This window comes from Watersipora subatra, chromosome 7, assembly GCF_963576615.1.
Source record: "Watersipora subatra chromosome 7, tzWatSuba1.1, whole genome shotgun sequence".
Classification (NCBI taxonomy): Eukaryota; Metazoa; Bryozoa; class Gymnolaemata; order Cheilostomatida; family Watersiporidae; genus Watersipora; species Watersipora subatra.
Window position 1 is genome coordinate 36,478,864 of NC_088714.1, and position 24,348 is coordinate 36,503,211.

A 24,348-nucleotide genomic window follows, 5' to 3' on the forward strand; every position below is an offset into this window, starting at 1 on the left:
CCACTCTCCAATTGAACGCCACCTCCATTTGACTGCCACTTTGACATTATTTGAACTTTACGTGTACATAATATCAACTGATCAGTAGAACAGTGTCCACAAAATCGTTTTAATAATGAATCGTATATATCAATAACAAATAATTTTCTCGTTGTCCAATTCCAAAGCTTTTCATTGAAACTTTGAAAGCAGTACCATAGAAATAATCAATGAGTCTCAGGCTAGTGGTAGCGCTCTGTCCAACGTGGTCTTTCTACTTCGAAGTAACCTACATATATAAAAACGGCTTAAATATACGATGGTAGATGAACTTTCAGAGCAACGCTATAGAAACAATTTTTGTGTCAGGTTAATATTAGTTCCTTGTTTAACGCGGTCATGATACTTCGAGATAATGGCATAAAAAGTATAAAAAACCGTTTTCCCACGACCACACGAGCGGAGCGGAAGTGTGGGAGTTTTTATGATAAATGCATGTGCACACAACTTACGAAAATTATTCATCAACAATGAGACGAACCCTCGTCAAGAAATTTCATCCACAAATTTAAGCATCGGAATGTAAAGTCGTTAAAGTATAATAACGATACAAAACACATTTAAACCTATTTAAATATGTTACCAAGTCTTTGTAAACCTTCGATAATATCTTAAAACTTACCCATCTGATCGGATTATACACAAATAGACAGATTAATTTGAACGAAAATTGCCACAAAAAGCTTGAAAAGCTCGGTTTAATAAAAGTTAAGACCGAAAATTGAAACACCAATAAAGCCGTGTGACAGATAGTAGAACTATTTAGCAGTGCGCATTTCACGAGAAAACCGTGCTCATTTCATCAGTCTATGGCATTTTTTACTTGTAATCGAATTTATTCGAAGGTTTCTGTAATAAACGTAGACCGTTTGAGGCGTAGACCGATTTACAGGTACGAAATTGTGGTACACAGTTTATCAGCCTGTGTTTTTTGTCCAATCACCGAAGGTTTCATTATTTGAAACGTTAGCCGAAATTCTTTACAACTTATGTACAAGCTAGGGCCAAACTACAACGCCCCTTCATGACGAGAACGTTTTTTGCTAGTTTTATACGCGTGAATGCTCCTACTCGCTTTCTGTTAAAGATCGCTTATCAAAACCATTCTACATTCAACGCAACCAACTTTCAAACTGTGTCTAATACACAGTAGCTTGCCATTTTACTTCCAACTTTGCATTTCAAAGTTATAATAAACATATTTCTTTATTGTTGTTGAATTACATACATTACAGTAAATTAGGCCTACTGTAACAGCTTTATAACACTTTTATAACAGCTTTTATTTTGCTGCAGTTTGCAGAAATCTTCCAGACGCGTGAACGCTCATAGGTTTTCTATTATTGCTGTATTACTATATTAACAATATTGGTTATTTTAATAATATCAGTGCATTTTACTTATAATATTGGCCAACATTGCATTTCTCCTATTGCAAGGGAGAGATATAAACGTGTAATATTTTCCTTTCATTGTTGTTGTTTGTCATGACCAAACACTTTTTAAATAAATTTTCTAAAAACCTATATAAATACCACAACTTCTTAATATTGCTACCTATGACGTTTTGAAATGTAAACAAAATTGTGTATTGGTTTTCTATTATTACTGTATTAATAAAATTGATTATTCTAAGAATATCAGTGCATTTTACTTCTAATATTGGCCAATATTGCATTTCTCCTATTGCAGGGGGAAAATATAAACATCTTTTCCATTCATTATTGCTGTTTGTTGTATATAATAACACCCACACCCAGTACATTACAGCTACCATTGCAGTTATCTTATTGCACTGCAGAGCCATTTGATTGCTAATATTGCATTTCTCAACCATCAGTACCCTTTCTTTTTTGCCGATATCTCTGGCCATCTCTTTGGTCGTGGGCTGTATGACAGTGGAATTTCTAGTTTAAATTTACTATGGTAGATAGAACTTTTGAAGCAACGCCATAGAAATAACTAATGTCTCAGGCTAATAGTAGTTTTTTGTTTAACGCGGTCCTAATACTCCCAACGACATGCATATTTAAAAAATGGTTCACAAGTTTTGGACCAAAAGTTACGTTTATTGTGAGCAAAACGTTTACGCTTTGCATTAGTGATAAATGTAGAGCGAGAAAGTTTTGCTTGGCCAAAAATTGTTTGGACGCTAATATCGACTAGTTCAGCAGTGCAGAAAAAGAGTTGATGCCAAAAGATATTGTGGAAGGCATTGGCCAACTAGAGGATGTTCGTTCCATCGAAAGCAACAATCAGAACGCAGTTATCCGAGCAAACAATGGAAATACATGTACTTTTGTTTTAAAAACGTTAATTTTTGTTTCTGCATGTAATATAAGTATGGTTCATTTATGTCTCGTGCTCATGAATGTATATATGTATCATTTAATAGATTATTGTTGTATACCTTATAAATATGCAGATTTATAGCATGTTATTCAATAGCATCCTTGCGGCTATCTCAACATGGCTTACAATGGATCGATGCTCATAACTCCACTTCTATTGCACATAAAAAGCTAGTTTTGGCTGCAAACTGTAGCAAACATATCAGTGAGTGCAATGAGCTTTCATTAAACAATGTTAAATATAGATATAAAATAAAAATATGTCTTCAAATTTAGAATGAAATAAAAATTGAAAACGTCAACAAATTGCAAAGAAGGATACAGGCTATAATATCATTGCAGGTCAATTGAAAGCAACTGATAGACTGATTGATATCAATTGGTAGAGATCTTTCTTGGTTTCTTGATGCACATTTATTAACTCATCCGCACCCGACTAATTTCTAGGCGACCCCATATACAGCAAATTTTTCAAAAAGTTGCCGTAATTCAAATTACTACTACAGGAGACAGACTTGAGATAATTTACTCATTCAAATTTCACAATAACCAGCCAAGTCTCATCTTTCAAATTCTATTATATTTATATAGACAACTCATATCCCATTTATGTAGATTCGTGCCTCAAAGAAGGTAGTTTCAGGAAATCTCCAATTTTGAAAAAATTGTCATTCGCTGACACAAAGTTAGATTTGCACCATAAAAGTTGAAAAATATACAAAGTTTGACTGAAATTACTCATTTACTACATACAATACATAGTTATGAGTATTATTGATACGATATGCAGTTAGTCATGAACATGAAAATTATGAAACTCTAACTTTTCCTCACAAGTATCATCCTTCAAACAAAAGCATAGCAAATCTATATGCCAATATAACTCAAATAAAACGCCATAAAAATGTTTCAAATAATAAAAATATGTTCGACAACTCTATTCTTGACTTTTCAGACTTCATAGACAGCTCTAAGAATCAATATGATCCTATCGAAACTGAAAGATGTTAGTCTGACTGCGGCTGGCAGCCTGAAGATTGCATTTTTATTTGAGCATAACGATTCAATTTGGCAAAATTAAAAGTTGACAAAAACTTTGAAACATTAAAAATAATGTTTTAATTTAATTTATGCAGTCTTTCAATGCCTTACCACTTCTGAATCTGCATATTTACTTCTGAAGTTAAAAAAAATTATCGCGAACGGTAAAATTTCAAGTCGGCAGGCACGGTGATTTCCGGTTTTGGTAAATGTTGAGATGGGTGTGCTAATTTAGTTATAACTTTTGCCAGGGACGTCATAGAGGCATAAATTAAAGTTTGTCTGATTGGCCAGATGTTTTTCCTTCTAACTAATCAAAAATTATTTTTTATAATTTGAAAATAACGATGCAAGGAGTCAGTAGATTTCAGACGCGAGTTAACTCGCGTTGGGTGCTTAGCAACGTTATAAATAGGTGAGTTAACTCGCGCCTGGGTGCGAATGAGTTAAGAGATGTTTGACAAGTTAGAGGTAGGTTAGTAGATTTATTACATTAAATATGTTTAATATTGGTTCACCGAAAAGAGAGGGCAGAAAATAGGCGACATTCGCTTCGAAATTACGGCAAAAATACGGCAAAATTTTTCTTTCGAAAATTCTGACGAGCCAGTTGAAAAATAGACCGCCAGCCTCTATTTGAATGCCGTCTTCAATTGACCGCCACTATTAAAGAAGGTTGAAAAATAGAGCGTCATGGCGTTCAGTTAGAGGTTTTATGGTAGTTGTTCCTTTGTGAGAGTAGGTGGTGAATTAGAGTGATTAAAAACATGTTTCTCCATTGTAATATCCTGTTTTTACAAGGTTTTGCAGAGGATGGGAACAGATTAATTTGTGTTTATTTATTTTATAGTGGATAAAATTAACTTGTTGAGAGAATTGACATAGTCCTCAGTCCAGGAATGCGTAAAGCTTGTATGTCGAAGTATGGCTGCATTTTTAAAATGCTAACTCATACCTGTATACATGCATACAATGAGATGAGGGTGCCATCTGTAATTAATTAGAACCAACTCTAAAACATTGACTAATGCAAAAACATTGAATAATGCATGTTCTAGTGACATTGCCAAAACAGCGGATAAAAAATTACAAACCAGACTTGGCAGTGTTTGCTAACATCTATTGACATGGAGGGGCTCTCAATGACTGGGCCAGCAGCCTTTGTTCTATCACACAGTTGTTCTGTCTCAATGTTCTTTCTGTATGTTTGCTCAAATAGATCACCTTGGCCTGTAAAGCAGTGCACAAGGAATAACAACTTCTGTAGAAGTATTCTCCTCTGAAGAAAATAAAAAGCAATTCCCCTTGCAAGGGTAGCTTAACAGATACAAATAATAGTGATCAGTTAGTGATCAGTTAGTTCAACTAGACCTCGCTAGCTTCTACAAAATCACTGTGAAAAATGATCTTACATAGTAATGTAACTGATAGGTGCAAGTAAGGGAACCAGCCGTCAACAACTCAAAAATATATTGAGCATACCGAAGTTGGAAAAAATCAAGATGTTGCGGGCAAATCAAAATGATCAGATTTTTTATATAAATCGACCTTTTCAATTTTTATAAACTTTTTGAGGTGATTATATTTATACTGCTTCCAGCAATACCAAAATACTAATTTTACACGACCAAGCCTTTAGATCTGCAATTGAAGTTTGGTAGGAATATAGTAGTTAAACTGCAGTGAGTTACCATTAGAGACGCCCCGATTCTAAAATCATCAGCCGATTCAGATACCGATTCACCGATTCTTAATTAAAAATAATCCGATTCAGATCTTTTGTGTTGCATAAATCATTGTTCATTTTATTATAGAAAATACAAATACTCATGTATTTATTTGTAATTATGGGAAAAAAGATTTATATATATATATATATATATATATATATTCACATACTGATATAGGCCTACCGCGCATGTAGTAACAAAATAGTCTATGATTCTTGTAATTTGTAATTAATAATAGTAATTATTGTTAGTGGTACAGCTCCCCCTGTGTTAATGAAGTCTCTTCTATTGTTGAATGAACTGCTGCGTCTGTTCAGGTTTACAGCAAATCAATGTTTCTTTTAATTACTGTTAGTGATTCAATTACCTCAGTGAGAAATCTTTCTTCTATTACTGTCAATGTAGCAAGTCGTATTGAGAAGGGACTCACTCGCCACAGATGATGGAGGACAGGCTAAATACCAATAAGCCACTGGGGTTATTTTGTATGACACAAATGATACATTGTATCATCAGGATCAAAAGAGAAATAGATAAATTTATGCATCGTCTGCATGAATTACTTTTGTAATGCTAGTAAATAGAAATACTACACTGAATTCTTGTTTTTGTTATCTTGTTCGTGATTGGTTGCAATAAATCCCATTGCTATAATTGGGAAATGCCACACTTTGTGATCACGCCCTGGAAATTGAGGTAGAAGTGACCGCAGCTACTTACAAGGAAAATATATCTGTTTTAAAAGAAAGGAGCAAAAACGCCTTTACAAGCACAAATCTTTGGCCAACCGGCAGAACTTTGCAATAGTAAGCCACGAGGAGAGTTCTGATGATAACTTCCTTACCAGCCATGTAGTAGCGAGAGAATCGCCTTTAACATCTACCCAAGACAGTGACAGCGATATAGAGGTGCTATTACCAAAATAACTAGTCAGAGAGCACCATTACACGCTAGTATTCACTTATCAAGAGTATCAGTTTAATTGTATTGCTCTAGACAACCGCCATAGGCCTATAGACTAAACTGTTTATATTTACTCCATTCATCGTTTGTAAAATTTTATTTGTATTTGAAATATTTTATTTGTACTCTCAAGTTTGTAATAAATTATAATATATCTATACATGAAGTAAAATATATAATTTAATCATGTTTGCTGCAGCTATATCAAGGAGTTGTTGTCGATGAAGGGGTCTAGGTTGACTGGTTGCTTCTCTGCCAATATTCCTGCCTTGATGAATATTACTACTTGTCTTTAGTTTTCGTAATCGGAGTAGGTTGTTTCATTCTTAATCTGCAGTAAACACAAAAAAGAAAAAATATTAATAAGTGTTAAGGAAGTACAAAAACAATAGCTGAAGTATTTAATGAAAGCGATCAGTTTTTAAACAAAATTAACTAATGCAGTTAATTATGGAAAAACGTATCTGCACTGCAAATCAAATACATACCATAATGTCCAGATCGGAATCATGATCGTCCTCAACTTCGGTATTAGAGATTGATGGGGTTGATTTCAATGAACAAAGACTAGGAGAGACTTTTTGCGATGACGAAGACATGGCGAATAACTTGTGAAAACCTTGAATAATTTTGTAAAGAAGTTTGATGCAATGGCAATAAAACTCGAAGCCCGGCGATGATTTTAAAGAAGTTTTAGAACTCGGCTACGTTTAGTACTTCTGCCTAGCGGCTATTTTTGCGATGACGCCATTCTGCATATCTTGTGACAACCTTAAATAATTTTGCAAAGAAATGTGATGCATTGGCAATGGTGTTAGCTCAAAGCCCAGGCAATGACTTTTAGTATTTATATTAAAAACTAGCCTAGCAGCTAGTTTTTAATTTGATGCAGTAGTTAGTCTCCCTTGTGATTAAAATTAGAACTAATTATTCACGGAATTTAATTCGCGAAATTGACTGTTCGCGAAATCGTGAATTTTTATAACCAACGAATATTTTCATCCTGTAGGGTAATATAAAACTGACTTGGGATGAGAAAGGCAAGAATCTTAGACACATGGTAATGGATAATACCAATGATTTAGAATCTTCTATATCATTGCTAATACAAAGAGTGACCAATTAGAAATTAAACTAATAACAAACTAATGAATTGAATGAGATTTAGAAGCAGTTAAGTTGGACCACTGTATTAAACACCCATTAGACATGACTGAAAATAACTAGACGAGATAGCTTTTGTCTAAGGTTGGTTGAATTAGATTCCTGCTTTGAAGCAGCATAGTGTATTCTGATTTTAATATAGCGATTTACTATAGTTTTGAGTAGATTGGTGGCATGCACTGTGCATGCACTGTGCATGAGACAATAATTCTCCGAGACATCCATCCACCTATGTAAGCTCTATATTGTTAAGTTTATTGTCCTTCTTCAGTATTGTGATCAAATTACTTTGAATCCTATTCCTCTGCTCTAATCGACAGACTCTCTGCTGTAGAGTTTTGATTCTTCTTTTTAATATTGAGATACGTATGACAGCAGGCTGTTTAGGTCTACCACCGCGTTGGCAGCTCGTTGTCGAGGCTGTAGGTGTGTCCTGATTGCTAGAAGCTGCAGGTTGCTCATCATCATGGATAGTAGTATCACCAGGTGTAGTATTTTCAGGGTCAGGTATTATGGTGCTGGCTGCTGTCTGAGATGTTCTTCCACGTTTCGGCAGGCTTTCTGTTCTTATGGTTGGTGTCTGTATTTTCACAGCTTTTGGCTGAAGGTAGGTTGGATAAGCTGTAAATATTGTAGGTATTACGTCAGATTTTAGCATTGGTTTTCTTCCAATACCTCGTGGAATCTTGTAGCAGTCTTTCTCAACATGTTCGCTGCATAATACAGAGCTTGATGTTGGAGTCCAATCCTGTCTTCGCACCGCCTTTATCCAAGCATTACAGGTTTAAGCTCGTTTCTCGTTTGGAAAGCGATGAAACGCCAGATCTGGGCATTTCTCAAGATTGCTTGAACATCCATAGGCACAGCACCAGCTTGACATTTTCTTAGCCTAAACATTAACAATACATACACGTACATGCAATAGAATGAATATCATTACATTACTCGGAATGAGACAAAAAAGGCATTCGATCAATCATGCCAAGCTAGATTACAACCCTATCAGCTGAGAGACAAGTTTGTAATATGTGTTGTCGTAATCAGTCTAGACACTCTTTCTTTTGATAGACCCAAGCATTCATTCACTTCACTTTCAGTTCAGAATAATCATTGAAAGGTATGTTCATTGTTATGAGACCATGATAAAACAAGTAAGTTTAGTTGAGTTGGTAGTTGGTTTGTTTCCAGTAGTTTCTTACAACACGAACCAATGATATAGTACACATGCAAAGGTTAGGTTTACCAAGTACTTAAAATTTGTATTGTGGGTTCACATACCTGGGGTGTTGTAGTCTCCTCTGATGACATTTCACCAAGAATTTGGTCTTATTGTAACGTTTATGACATAAAAACTAGTTGGACAAGCATGCTTTCACTACTAAACTCATTGCTCAGCTGAAGGCTCTGTTGCAATGATGCACATCACTGCGACGTAACGTCGTGAGAACAACAGCCAATTATAGGCCTCACTTTTGCTCCATTGTAATGATAGCTATTCGCCATTCTAGGGTTTACTATATCTATGGGTAAGAGTAACAAACTTGCAGCTGATGATCTTTATTAGCGTAGCAGGCTCAAATACTGTTTTCTGCTAAATATTTGATCTGTAAAAAGTATTTCAAGTTTCAGATTATTTAAGACAAGATCGACCGATACCGAAACTAACACCCCTATCGGCACCGATACTAAAATCGAGGCTACTCTAATTACCAGTATTTCTGACATGTTACCAGTACTTCTGACATATTACCAATATTTCTGACATGTTACCAGTATTTCTGACATGTTACCAGTATTTCTGATATGTTATTAGTACTCGCTACATATTATCAGCAATTGCTACAAATAACATGTTACTGGCACTTGTGAAATGCTACCGGCGCTTGCTGTATATGCTAAACAAACCATAAGCATATTCAAGTAAGGTAGGCTCACCTGTAATATATACCTCATTTAATGGAAATTCCACACAACGTAAAGAATTTATGTAGTTGTTGCTTAGTACTACATGTGAAAATTCCATATAACATGTCAAGTTGTGGTGCCAACATAAAGTGACACGTCGGTACAAGTTCTCAAAGTTTATTTGAATAACAACAATCACATAGTCGGCCTTTAAATATCGATTTTTCTCCCTCTCGACGCACTTAAGAGAAAAAACAATGCATAGGGTCATCTCTAATATATATACAAGTACCATGGCAATCTAGCTCGCCATGAAAGACCATTAGTGTAGATGACCGATAGAGAATCAGTAGCTGCGAAATTAGTCAGAAATACGTAAAAGCAATCGATTGGTGCAGGTGTTGAATGTTGGAGTGAGTTGGAGTCCTTCAAAAGCTATCTTTTATCCTAAACTCAAACAGTGGCGAAGAATACACGGACCAGCACCGCTCTTATTATGGTGAAAATATATTGTTTTGTTTTACTCTAGACACTTGAGATGCCTTTTAGTATTTTTCGTTTGCAGAATAGGCCTTCTTGATGTCTAAAAAAAGAATTCAATGTCAACTGACTTTGAGAGTGTGAGCTGCCCTTAACGATGTGATCGCGTCAAGCTTTTGTTGATTTTAACAAAAAAGTATCGATTTTTTCTATCAGTTGAGATGTTGTTTGCTGTTTTACGCGATCTCATTATCAAGATACTTGAAGATAAAAATTGACAAAAATTGATCGCGGTAAAAATGCTCGGAAAAAGAGGTGCCCAAACTTGCCCAAAATTATGTACACAGTGAAACAGCCTGTCTCTATCTCTTGTATTCACAGTCATTGTGATAAAAGTCTAGTCCTACGCGGCTTCATTGGCATATATTTTATTTTGAAGCTACTCATGATTGCTAGAATAAAATGGTAAATCTAGCTACAGATACATTATTATAAATGTTTCAAATGTCTCAAATACGAGTAATCAAAAATTTGTCATATTTGTTTTCTCTCAATGCTGTATAAAACATTTTAGTACCAGCTACAATTCTGCTAGTTAACTATTATTTAAGCTATTCTAACTAGTTGACTTATTTCATTGCGGCCTTTGTATCAGCGAAGTTTTCAGTTGCTATCCACACCGGACACTAGTGACTAAATAAAATAAGCAAGCCACATCTTTGAAAAGAATATGTTCGAATATACGGTGAAACCAACTGCATCCCTAAAAAAGTCATGTATAGTCAACGTTATCCAGCCATTATTAGTATCAATTTGTGAAAAAAAATTTAATGGTCACATTTGATTAGTTGGTTCAAGTACAAAACAAATGGTTTTATCAGTTGACCAAAATATTGAACGCAAAACAACATCAATTTCTTTGAAATCAATTAACCCACTGATTCTGGCGAAGGGTTAATACAGCCATTCTTGCACCTGGAAGGCAAATTGTGGGCTTACTTGTTTTGACATAGTAGCGTGGAACATAAAATCTTTTGAGCTTTTAATATTTGATCCGTTGGAATTGAGTCGAGCTATGCAAAAGTACCTTTCAATACAGCTTTGATTGCACTTCATACAACCATCTATCAAACAAGATATTAGCTCAGGTGGCAACAGGGCCAAGACGTATTCAACATGTTCTGCAAATCATGTTTTACAATATCTTCAACATTATTATTTTATTATATAACTTTTACAAGCTAAAGAATGTTCATCTCAGCATAAAGTTTTTATTAAAAGCATCCATTCAAATCGTGGCCACTCACATAGTTTCAGCTCATATAATAGGACAAACATCCATTCACGTTGTGGCCATTCACATAGTTTCAGCTCATATAATAGGACAAATTACTGCAGTAAACTCGAACGAAACAAATCATGGTTTGTGCAGCACACATTCATGTCTCTCTTTCCCATTTATGACAGTTTCCACACTGACACAGCTGCTCCGCAGGTGGCGCCACATAAACATCCTGTTATCTATAAAAACAAATGTAATGAATATATGTCATTCATAGATACGTCGCTCTAACGTGTCTATACTGAAAGCTTTCAATTTGAGAGTTGAATAGATTGAGAGTGTAGAATTATAAAATGAACAAATGTTTAACAAAAGCATAAGTATGCCAAGCCAACAATTCAAAGATTTATTTCTGGGAGTTAAAGATGAGCATTGATCAATCCATTTTCCTCACTTTCTACAAGTGAGGAGTGAACGGAATTCTAGTCGTAAATCTAATTTACTAGCTAAAACTGCCAAAAAAAATTTAAAGCAGATATTATAGCTAAGCGAAATGATAAAAAAGTTATGAAAAGATGATGGGCAATAGCTAAAAGTTATAATTTTATTTAGTATTTATATATTCTTGAGTAGTATGATTGTTACCTTTGGTTTAGTATATATAAATAGGAGACTCAAAGTTAAAGATAGATTTTCCTCCATTCTCCTATCTTCCTCAGCAGCATAATGCTCCTGACGTCTGTCAGTTTTAACCATAAGCTGTCTACTCAAATCTTTAACCACCTGATGCTCAGAAAACCCTGAGTCACCTTCGCTGGAACTGGAAGCATTGTTACAATTCTGTGGTTCGTCAATACACGTGTCGATGCAGTGATGCAGTAATTCAGTAAATTAACGTTGTCAATTAATTCAGTAAACGCCGATAGGGGATCTAGTAATTGAGTAAAATCCCTAATGATGAGCATCTTCGATATCACAGACAACGTGTTTTACGAGCGATAACATTTATCATAACCTATATCAAAATTTCATGCTGATGATTGGCTAAAGAGATCTTATATTTATCGCTCGTGGGCTCTTTTCATACGTGCAGTGCACCCTTAGGATACGATGTTGATCTGTTCCAGGGTTGGCATCGTATGGTGAAAAATTCGTATGTAGGGGTATAAAGACCATTGCAATTACACAATGCCAACATCTCCTGGTAAAAACCATCAAAATTTTATAAAAATGTGTACATATTGGAAATCAGTAACAAAATAGTATGTTAACTTTAGTAACTATAGTTACCTACAGTAACTGCATTGTATTTAGTGTATTTTAATGGTTATGATCTGCAATAAAATGCAACATTATAATGTGTGTACCAAATGCAGTACGTACGGTAAAGAGTTCTTACCTTCAAGACGTAGGCCTACGTACAACATAAACTTTCAGTTTATGTTGCCAAGCGATGCAGTTATCAAAAGCGACAAGGTGGGTATGCCCTGATATGCAGGACATACCCACCTTTGGAATAAGGTGGGTATGTTTTTCAATGTTTTTCAAGAATGTTTTCAGCGAGCCGCATTTCGGCGTATTTGTTATTTCGACGTACGTAATAAGCATACCGACTGCCAAAATTGAAATCGAGCGAAAACTTTCTTGAATTTATATAGCGAAATAAACTTCGTATGATAAGGTGAAAACCTCACCATGTTCAACTTCGTAAGGTGAAAAATCGTATATCAGGGTAACCGTATCCTGAGGGTGCACTGTGTATCAGGGTAATCATATCCTGAGGGTGCACTGTATATCAGGGTAATCATATCCTGAGGGTGCACTGTATATCAGGGTTATCCTATCCTGAGGGTGCACTGTATATCAGGGTTATCCTATCCTGAGGGTGCACTGTGTATCAGGGTTATCCTATCCTGAGGGTGCACTGTATATCAGGGTTATCCTATCCTGAGGGTGCACTGTGTATCATTATAGCATTCCGCTCATCATCATTAGCACCCGCTCGAATCTGAGCGTTTCAAAAAATGGTCTCATTCAAACGCCTATATCTCTGGACAGGGTTAGTCAACAAAGACAAAAATGACATCAAATTGTAGCTGATGTTTTAGCCTTTTATTGGTCTTAATTTCATTAAATCGACCTTTTTGACGCAATCACATCTTTAACTTTTTGTAAAATTACCGTAATCGCGGACCCTATATCCAAGTGAAAGCAATAAGGAGAAGAATTGGCGATACAAACCAATGATACTACAGTTATTGTCCAGTCATTAAATTAAAAAGTTATAGTTTTTTCCATTTCAAAAGGCAAAGGGGTTGATTTGGGACGATCTTAGAACGGATCAGGCAATTTACAGACAGGTATTTTACTGTTCGTATAACATAAAATCCCTATAATGGAAACATTCCCATAATGGATTAATTACGTTGTAGGAGTGTCTACTGCACTATGATACTCCCAGCCAACAAGTTTAAAGCATGTTAAGTAATTCAAAGTCAATACCTGATAACATGTGAACTGTAAAAGCATCTTTACTGTATCTGGTGGCTGTTAGTCCGACTAGTCCAGTGTTGAGCCTTGCATCTATAGTAAGTCTGTCAGAGATAGGAGGCTTTGTATCATGGAAATGAGAAATATCTGATGGCTATAAAAGTGAAAGAACACTTGTTTGGAGTATAGCAACTGTCATAACATAATGAAGGCAATAAGATACACATATCTGTCTGAGTCACTGCGCAATCATTCTATTTAGCCATGTTTACGTATGTTTGGAGTTGAATTTTACGCATTTACAAAAATGAAAACAAAGTAACTCAAGGTCAAGGTTGATTCATCACCATTCTATACGAATGTAATAGATTACTTAAAATTCTACCTTTACAAATATGACTACTGAATAAAGTTGAAACTAATCTGGTAAGGATTAATTAATACTAATTTATTAATACCCTCCTCATGCTCTTTCTACTTATCATTTGCTGATATTCTTTCTATGAACATCATACTAACATTGTTCCTATTACTATCATACTAACGTTGTTCCTATTATTATCATATTAACATTGTTCCTATTGCTATCATATTAACATTGTTCCTATTATTATCATACTAACGTTGTTCCTATTACTATCATACTAACATTGTTCCTATTACTATCATACTAACATTGTTCCTATTACTATCATACTAACATTGTTCCTATTACTATCATACTAACATTGTTCCTATTACTATCATACTAACATTGTTCCTATTACTATCATACTAACATTGTTCCTATTACTATCATACTAACATTGTTCCTATTACTATCATACTAACGTTGTTCCTATTATTATCATATTAACATTGTTCCTATTACTATCATACTAACATTGTTCCTATTATTATCATACTAACATTGTTCCTATTAATATCACACTAATCTTGTCCCTATTAAAATCATGAGCCACTAGCTACACTAGTAGTAGGCAGTAACTCCATAGTAGGATGAACAGAATGGAAGGGAAAACCTACATTAAACCACAATATTAGTAGCCACTTAGAGTGCTAACTATGGAGAGAACAATATAATTTCACTTTTCTTTCGCCTTCAATTTTATCTAATTGAGTTTAATCAACAAAATATCAGCACTGTGAGTAGGACCCAGGTGCACGCGTTGAGACGACAATCATCTTACCATGCCATGATCTGCTCAAAAGTTATGGTAAACATACTCTGAATCCTTGCTAACATACAAGCCTTGTTTACAACTTGATTAACTATTCAATTTGTTAAGGGTTGGATCAACAGCAAGCATATTCAATTATTTCTTTATAGTTTTTAAATATAAACAATCCTTCCTTTTCACGTGATGGTAAATACTCTAAACACGGAGAAGCATCACGCAATGTCGATGTAGGCAACAATCTTCAATTTTTAATGATTCGGCTTAGCGTGTAACAATGCTGTGGTATTTTCACACTGGCACAAGTAACAATGCTGTGGTATATTACACTGGCACAAGTAACAATGCTGTGGTATATTACACTGGCACAAGTAACAATGCTGTGGTATATTACACTTGCACAAGTAACAATGCTGTGGTATATTACACTGGCACAAGCAAGAGAAATTCAAGTCTGGGATAGCACGAAGGACAAATGTTATGAGCAAGTGTTGCTACAAGTCTAAAATGATGAGGAAAAAGGATCTGTGAGAGACAAAAAAGAAAACCATAAAGCAAACATTGTGAAACATGATCAAAGTTGGCATGAACAACATTGAGAAACAGGCAGCTAAAGTTGGCATGAACACCATTGAGAAACAGCCAGCTAAAGTTGGCATGAACAACATTGAGAAACAGCCAGCTAAAGTTGGCATGAACAACATTGAGAAACAGCCAGCTAAAGTTGGCATGAACAACATTGAGAAACAGGCAGCTAAAGTTGGCATGAACAAAATTGAGAAACAGGCAGCTAAAGTTGGCATGAACAAAATTGAGAAACAGCCAGCTAAAGTTGGCATGAACAACATTGAGAAACAGGCAGCTAAAGTTGGCATGAACAACATTGAGAAACAGGCAGCTAAAGTTGGCATGAACAACATTGAGAAACAGCCAGCTAAAGTTGGCATGAACAACATTGAGAAACAGGCAGCTAAAGTTGGCATGAACAACATTGAGAAACAGGCAGCTAAAGTTGGCATGAACAACATTGAGAAACAGCCAGCTAAAGTTGGCATGAACAACATTGAGAAACAGGCAGCTAAAGTTGGCATGAACAAAATTGAGAAACAGCCAGCTAAAGTTGGCATGAACAACATTGAGAAACAGGCAGCTAAAGTTGGCATGAACAACATTGAGAAACAGGCAGCTAAAGTTGGCATGAACAACATTGAGAAACAGGCAGCTAAAGTTGGCATGAACAACATTGAGAAACAGTCAGCTAAAGTTGGCATGAACAACATTGAGAAACAGCCAGCTAAAGTTGGCATGAACAACATTGAGAAACAGGCAGCTAAAGTTGGCATGAACAAAATTGAGAAACAGCCAGCTAAAGTTGGCATGAACAACATTGAGAAACAGGCAGCTAAAGTTGGCATGAACAACATTGAGAAACAGGCAGCTAAAGTTGGCATGAACAACATTGAGAAACAGGCAGCTAAAGTTGGCATGAACAACATTGAGAAACAGCCAGCTAAAGTTGGCATGAACAACATTGAGAAACAGGCAGCTAAAGTTGGCATGAACAACATTGAGAAACAGCCAGCTAAAGTTGGCATGAACAACATTGAGAAACAGGCAGCTAAAGTTGGCATGAACAACATTGAGAAACAGGCAGCTAAAGTTGGCATGAACAACATTGAGAAACAGTCAGCTAAAGTTGGCATGAACAACATTGAGAAACAGGCAGCTAAAGTTGGCATGAACAACATTGAGAAACAGGCAGCTAAAGTTGGCATGAACAACATTGAGAAACAGCCAGCTAAAGTTGGCATGAACAACATTGAGAAACAGCCAGCTAAATAGCACAATATTGAAAAATGGCAAAAGCCAACGAAGTTCAACGCTTCTACATCTAATGATAAGAAGTTATTATTACCGGTGCAACACACGCGAGAAACCATTGCATACAGTGAGCTCGAGAGGATTGTGACTAACAGCAGAACAGTGGAGAATGTTGTGTTTAGTGATGAGTCAACAGACATTATACAAAATATTCTAGCAGCAACTGCAGGTGATGAAAAAAAAACTGGAAAGGTGTTTAGCCCTCAGCTGTTTATTGCCAATGGCTATGTAAGGATTGCTCCATTTCAGTAATGATCTGGCTTGCACGTTTGCTAAAGGTATCACTGGCGAAGAATGCTGACAAAACCATCAAGGTTCTAGGACAGGCATGTCCAACAGGCGGCCCTAGGGCCGCACCAAGCCCTCGGTTTGGTTTTTTGTGACCCCCGAATGCCAGCATATTAAAAAAAATGCTCACCAGTTTATCTTTGTTCTTAGGTTATAGTTATCGAACACTGCAGCTATGGGTAGTGCGCATAAAAATGCACCAACTAATATTATTGAAAATTTCGAATTCTCTATCTGCTTCTTGGAAATTCCCTTACAACCTTTGTTTCTATTAGCTGATTGAACATCTCAAACGGGAATCTTCAATCTGAGCTGGGGAATGTTTTGCAGCTTGCTGGGTGCTAGCTCAATAGGGGAAGGTGGGGCAGGTAGTTCAATGGGGCAGGTAGTTCAATGCCAATTTCTGGGAATGTTAATTATGTTTTGTAGTTGTCTGTTCTTACCTCAGATCAAAGGTCATTTGGCCACCATTTTAGGTCAAGAGAGGAAAGAGCCAAGCACATGGTGAGTGAAAAAATTAATTTCTGTAATTTTCATGTCAAAAAGTAAATATTACTAGGAGCATACACAAGGATGCTTTTCCTTTCAATTTTATCTTAGGCTAAAATAAATTAAACCATGTAAAAGCACTTTATCTGCATTTCTTTTCACTATTTTCCTGTTGCTTATCTACTAAATGATTTTAGGATATGGAGAATTTTTTAGAAATTGGCCATGTGGGGCAGGTAGTTCACTGGCCAAATGGGGCAAGTTGAGCAATTGCACAACCTACCCCACTTGTCTAACAATTTATTCACTAGCTTTAACAAGATATGGTTTGTAATTTTATATTAATTCTGGTGCTGTTTTAGACTAAATATAGTACGCAACTACAAAAGAAAAACAGAGCGACAAGCTGTATCACCAGACATCTTAAAATCTGCTGCTAAATTGGTGCAAGATGGAATGTCCGTTTTGAAAGCTTCCCAAACAAAAGGCATCGAGCGTATGACATTAGTCCGATACATTAAAGCTTCAGCTAAGGAAGGAGAGACAGACAGTGTGGGATATGCAAAGTGTGCCGCAGTTAAACAGATTTTTAGCCCAGCGCAGGAAGAACAGCTAGCCGAACACATCAAATTGCTTGATTCAAAATTCTATGGCCTTAGCAAGGAAAAATCGCAGAAATTGGCGTATGACTTCGCTTCCCAAAACAATCTGACAGTTCCAAAGAGTTGGACAAGAGACCAGAAAGCAGGTAGCCTGTGATATTATAATAGGATATTCATGTGTTCATCAAAATGTTAGGCAGAGCAGAGTTTCCATTTGACTTACTAGTTTCTTAATACATGTAGTTGTGTTACGCAGGCCTACGCTGTCTGATGTTATTTAGTTGCCCTATGCATATATTACAATCATAAGGTATGTCATTTTGCAGGTGTCGATTGGTTTCGAGCTTTTGTGCGTCGCAATGCTCTATCCATCAGGACTCCTGAAGCGACTTCCTTAGCTCGTCAAGCCGGATTCAACAGACCTGCAGTGGAAGGATTTTTTGAAAAAATTAGGCTCAGCACTGGACAGGTAAGATTTTATATCTGCAAAGTAATTGGTTTCTAGAATGAAACACAAAGTGAGGGAAATGTTTTTGACAATTTTACGTTTGTTTGTTATGTCGGCCACCACTACTAGTGTTCTAGCAACTGCAAAATTTATAGTTATTATAGAATATATTTCTGAAAAACTAATTGCAGGTTTAAATTCACTCCTCAAAGGATATACAATTTGGATGAGACTGGGGTGACGACGGTCCGAAAACCAAGGAGAGTGGTCAGTAGCAAAGAAAAAAGACAGGTTGGTGCCACCTCTTCACAGGAGAGGGGGGAGCTGAGCACCCTTTGCTGTTGTGTGAACGCGGGTGGAAACCACATTCGTCCATTTTTCATCTTTCCTAGAGTTCACATGAAGGACAGTTTCCTGAATGGAGTACCGCCTGGTACGAAAGGTGTGGCAGTCAAGACAGGTTATATGAATGGAGAGATCTTTGCAGAGCAGTATTTACCCTTTCTCATTAGTCACACTCACTGCACTGTTGACGATCCTATCCTACTTATTCTAGACAATCACTCCCCTCATATATCACTGAAGGTGGTTGAAATCTGTAAAAATGCAGGAATTGTTCTTCTCACCTTACCCCCGCACACCTCACACAAGCTGCAGCCCCTTGATAGATCTGTGTATGGCCCACTTAAAGCATATTACTACCGTGCTCTCGACGACTGGATGAGAACAAATGCTGGAGCATTTGTTTCAATACATCACGTTGGCCAGTTGGCAGCTAGAGCGTTTGTCTTGAGCATGACGCCAGCGAATATACAAGCTGGGTTTAGAGCATCTGGGTTTTCCCCCTTCAACAGAGACATCTTTACTGATGACGAGTTTCAGCCTGCGGAAGTAACCGACCAACCAATGGAAGACCCAAACTCTGCTGGTGTTGAGCCACCCTCGACTCCCATAAATTTAGCTCCTGGCACACCATCTACTAGTACTTCAGCCGTGATTTCCATCCCCCATGCTCAAACTTCAGGAGTTGAAAAAGTCACGACCCTAACTAAACCGATTATCTCAGTTACACCAGAACAAAGACTGCCTCTTCCAAAGGCCCGAGCAAGGAAGCCATCAAATCGCAGAAAAGTTAAGTGTGCTATACTCACCGATACACCAGAGAAGAATGAATTAGAGAATGCCCAAAAGCAGAAGGAAAAAAAAACACAGAAAAAGAAAAAGCTCACAGAGTCAGATGAAGAAGATGCTTACGCCACGCAGCTGGAGAATGAGATGGTCCTTGCAACCGACTCTGAGAGTGCCGATGACAACGAAACAGAAATGCCGACAATAGTTACTGCAAATTCCGTGACTAAAGGCTCTCACGTGCTTGTGAAGTATCAAACAGCAAGGAAAACGAAAATTTATTATGCTGGGGTGGTGCTTGCTGTCGACGCAGATAAATATGAAATAAACTTTTTGCACAAGGTAAAAGGGACGGCAGCCTCATTTATATACCCAGAAACAGAAGACCGGGATAATATCGACCTCGAGTCGATCACCATGGTGCTGGGTGACCCAGTCAGTGTCGGCGGTACATCCAGATCGGTAGCGAGGGTAATGTTCCAAGTAGACTTGTCTGGGTTTAACATCCAGTGACAATGGCTTCCCATCCGCAAATGCACCTGCTTAATTGCAATATAGTACAAAAGTTTCCAACATTGTTTGATGTTTTGTTCAACTTTTCGAGTTTCATGTCATAGCTGATATTGTTTAATTTTTGTTTACTTCATTTTATGCTTCTTGTAATATTGTAATTTCTGCAAAAGCTTTCACAATAAACTTCACCTAATCATTAGTATTATCAACATCAGCTGCTCAACCTGCCCCTTAGCATTGCTCAACCTGCCCCAGTCCTGGGGCAGGTTGAGCGACTTGACTTCAGGCCATGTAATGTAAATTTGATATGAATCGTAAAGTCTCTTGTAGTTTTTGTTAGAGCATGTTATTAACAACATATAAGCAAACTAAGCTGCCAATTTTGAGTAAGAAAATCCAATAACTATGGGATTCATGCCAAAAACAAAAAATATATGAACTACCTGCCCCACCCTCCCCTACGTATTGCTCAGTTACAATCATGACCACACGCAGGACAGTTGACCGCGAGGGAAGAGTATTTAATAGCAGTTGGAAATTGCAATACTTTATCAAATACCACGGGGAGACACAAGCAATCTGCGTCATATGCAATCAAGTAATCGCTGTGCTCAAAGAGTACAACATAAGGTGGCATTATACAACTCGTCATAGCGCATATGAGCAATACTCAAGTCATGACAGACAGGAAAAATATGACTCGCTATCATCCAACCTGCAGCAACAGCAGCAACATTTTACAAAATATGCAGAGATTAGTGAAAAAGCCACAAAATGCAGTCTCGCTATTGCTCAAATAATTGGTCAACGACAACTATCATTTCAACATGGAAAATTTGCCAAGGAAATAAGCATGTTTTTTTAAATTGTCAGATTAGAGTTACATAAAACAACTATAGGCGTGGAGTTGTAGACCTTAAAAAACAGAGGCAAGTTATAACTCCTTGCATAGCCTGATATACCAAAAGCTAAAATAAAAATTTCAACAAAAGTTTGTGTGGTTTGCCATTGTCATTGTTATTATATTTTTGTAACTATCAATTACATTTATATTAACCTTGCTTTATTATTTTTAGGCACCGGCAGTGTTTGTGGATGAATTCTGCCCTAATAAAAGGAGCAATTTAGAAAGTGTTGTTCTGTCAAGAAACACCATTGCAAGAGTGGAAAATCTGAGTAAGGACATTGAGCGTACAATGAAAGCCCAGATTAAGAAATTTGTTTATTTCAACATAGCATTAGATGAGAGCACAGATCTGTCTGACACTTCTCAGCTTGCAATTATGATACGGACGTTGATGAGTTCAACGTTACTGAGGATTTTCTAATAATGAGTAGTCTTCATGTCACAACAACTGGAAAGGATGTCTATGAGAGTCTATTAAAAGAACTTGCTGAGTTCAGCCTACCACTGGAGAAGATGTCTGGCATTTGTACTGATAGGGCACCTGCAATGGCAGGGAAAAACACTGGACTAATAGGTCTTTTGCTCAGCTCTCACTGCAGGGATGTTCCTCTTGCGGTGTACCATTGTGTCATACATCAAGAAAACTTAGTAGCGCAAACTCTGAGGATGGATCATGTTATGGGTCTGGTTGTATTCACTGTTAACTTTATTCGATCACAAGCATTAAACCATCGACAATTTAAAATTAAGCTTGAGGAGATAGAATGTGAATACAAAGATGTAGCATGTTACTGTATAGTCAGGTGGCTCAGCAGCGCTAAAACACTGCGAAGGTTATACAGTCTGCTACCATAGATTGATTTATTCATGAGAAACAAGGGTCGTGAGTGTGATAAGTTCAAAGATCAACCCTGGATCACTGATTTGGCATTTCTAACTGATATCAGAGCATGTCAGTAGTGAACCTTCAGCACTAGGGAAAGGAGCAGGACATATCTCAACTCTGGAGATACATCACTGCATTCAGGACAAAGCTTGAGCTGTGAGAGCAGCGACTCCGAGAAGAGAATTATGCTCACTTCAAAACTTTGTCAGAGCATCAGCAGAATGGCCAATGCGTTGAGGTCAACTCTGAGCAATATGCCAACATCGTGTCAGATGTAATAGCCGAATTTGCAAGATTTTTTCAGTTTGCAGAAACTGAAAAGAAGATAAAGATATTTGCCGATCTATTTTCTGTCAACCCTAGCAGTGTAGCAGCCGAGTTGTAGATGGAGCTCATTGACTTGCAGGCTAACGAACGTCTCAAACATCTCAGCTCTGAACTCACAGAGTTTTATCATGATTTCTTTCCAGCTGGCACATATCCAGCTTTACCTAAGCATGTTCTTCGAATGGTCAGCTTCTTCAGCTCTACCTACTTATGTGAGCAGTTCTTCAGTCGCATGAAGCATACCAAAAGCAAATATCGCACTGAACCAACTGATGAGCATCTAGCTCAGCAGCTCAGGATTTCATTTTCAGACATTAAACCTGACCGAGACAGGATTGTACGAGAGAAGCAGTACCAAGTGGCTCACTGAGAGTAGTATGCTCAGTACCATTACCAGTGAAAACCATTACCAGCACCGCAATATCTCTTCAACAAGGACACTGCACATAAATTTCCTATGATGCTTTTTGTAATTACATGTATATGTATTTAAAACCAATATTTTGAGGAATTTGCGATTTTGTAATTAGGCCTACATGTAGTTAAAATTAACATATTGACTGTGGAGAATGAGAATTACACTTGATGGATGGAATCATGTTTTGCAATATATGACATTATGGTAATTCAATTATTTGCGATATACATAGCAGCTACATGTACGTGTGGTCCCAGCCTAGGCTTGACTTTACATAATGACCCCACTCTAAAAAGGACACCTCTATTCTAGGAGATAAACTATTCCAAAATGTCATAAGTCAGTGAATGGATGACCGGCTGCTTCAAGGTGATAATGCACCTTTCCCCCAAGCCGAAAATGTGTGAAAAAATGGGGGGACAGATCAAAACATCTCCTTACTTGATTGGCTAGATCAGAGCCCAGAACTGAACTAAATTAAAATCTCTGGCATAGAGTTGACCGTCAGATACGCAAAAACAAACCAACGATCACCAGGCTACTCACCGCAACATAACCATCACAGATGAAATTCAACGACTCTCTACTACACAGGGTGTCAAACTGTTCTTGAAAACAAAAAACTAAAAAGTGTTGAACCGTGTACCCCTCTAATGGCCAATATCAGAGCCAGCTGATGCTTTTCAAAGTGTTGCTTAAATAGTATGACTTGAAACAAGCAAATAATATATATGTAATGTAATAGTGTACAGACTTATTATTGTCCACCAACAAATAAAAATATATACCATGTAATGGTGTACAGACTATTATTGTCAACCAAAAAAAAAAAAATATCTAATGTAATAGTGTGCAGACTTATTATTGTCCACCAAAAAAAATGAAAATGTATCACTTCGGCCAATATAATCATTAACCGTTTCACTGTCAAGCATGTACAAATTTAGCTGTTGGCCTACTGCCAGGCATTTTACGGAAAAAATCCGATTTTGTAGCATGATACATATTCACTATTTTTTCAAATTTGAACATCATTTAATAATAAATTGTTACATATTTTATGTTGCTAACATGTTTAGAAACATGACCATGCAAAAATTTTTAATGTAGCTATATTATATGGCTTGCTATAGCTATGTGAAGCTATAATTTTAAAAAATGACCAGATGTTTGATACAAAGGTCAACTGTCAATGGGGTGAATATGTTACAGGTATGTTTATTTTATGTAAAATTTATTCAACTAACAAGTTCAGAGTATAAACAATAAAAATAATTAATTTAGTTTTGCTTTTGAGAGTGCTAAAGTTACGTTTAGCTATAATAAGCAAAAGACACTTTACAAATTTGACACTTTATAATGAAATCAACTGTAAATTATTATACACTTTACAAATGAATTTGGCAACTTATATTTTACTGAAACAACTTACGGTAGTTACAACATAAATATAAACTGAAACAAATCTTTAAACGCTATTTCAACACTTCGACGAGTAAAGTCTTTTTGAGTGTGATATTTTTGGTAGTAGGGCACTGGGCATAGGGCAATGTTAACGCCTTTACCATCTTTACATTGTCCACATCCAAAGCTGGTTTGTCGTCTCTTGGGTTCAGTACGGGAAGAACTACACACAAGGCATTTTAGTCTATATGTTTTGTCAGCACATCTTGTCAAAAAGTGGCGCTCAGTAAGGCGAGCTGGTAAGAGGGATGTGATTGATTTACCTATACTGTGACGACCTTTGCATGCATTCGGGTTAGATGGTAGTGTGCTGCATAAAGCTTGTGCGACCTTCCTTCTAAAAGCTGCTGCATCCAGAAGTGAATGAGGATTAT

The 24,348-nt window shown here is 36.7% G+C and overlaps 1 protein-coding gene across 1 annotated transcript in view; it reads right to left on the reverse strand.

Moving 5' to 3' along the window:
- Positions 1-24,348, reverse strand: part of LOC137399765 (uncharacterized) — an 81,892-nt gene that overhangs the window by 19,098 nt on the left and 38,446 nt on the right. The window contains exons 12-13 of the mRNA XM_068085984.1: positions 13,458-13,599; positions 4,526-4,661 (exon numbers count right to left, since the gene is read on the reverse strand). Of these exons, the coding sequence (XP_067942085.1) occupies positions 4,526-4,661; positions 13,458-13,599 (278 nt within the window). The remainder of the gene's footprint in view (positions 1-4,525; positions 4,662-13,457; positions 13,600-24,348) is intronic.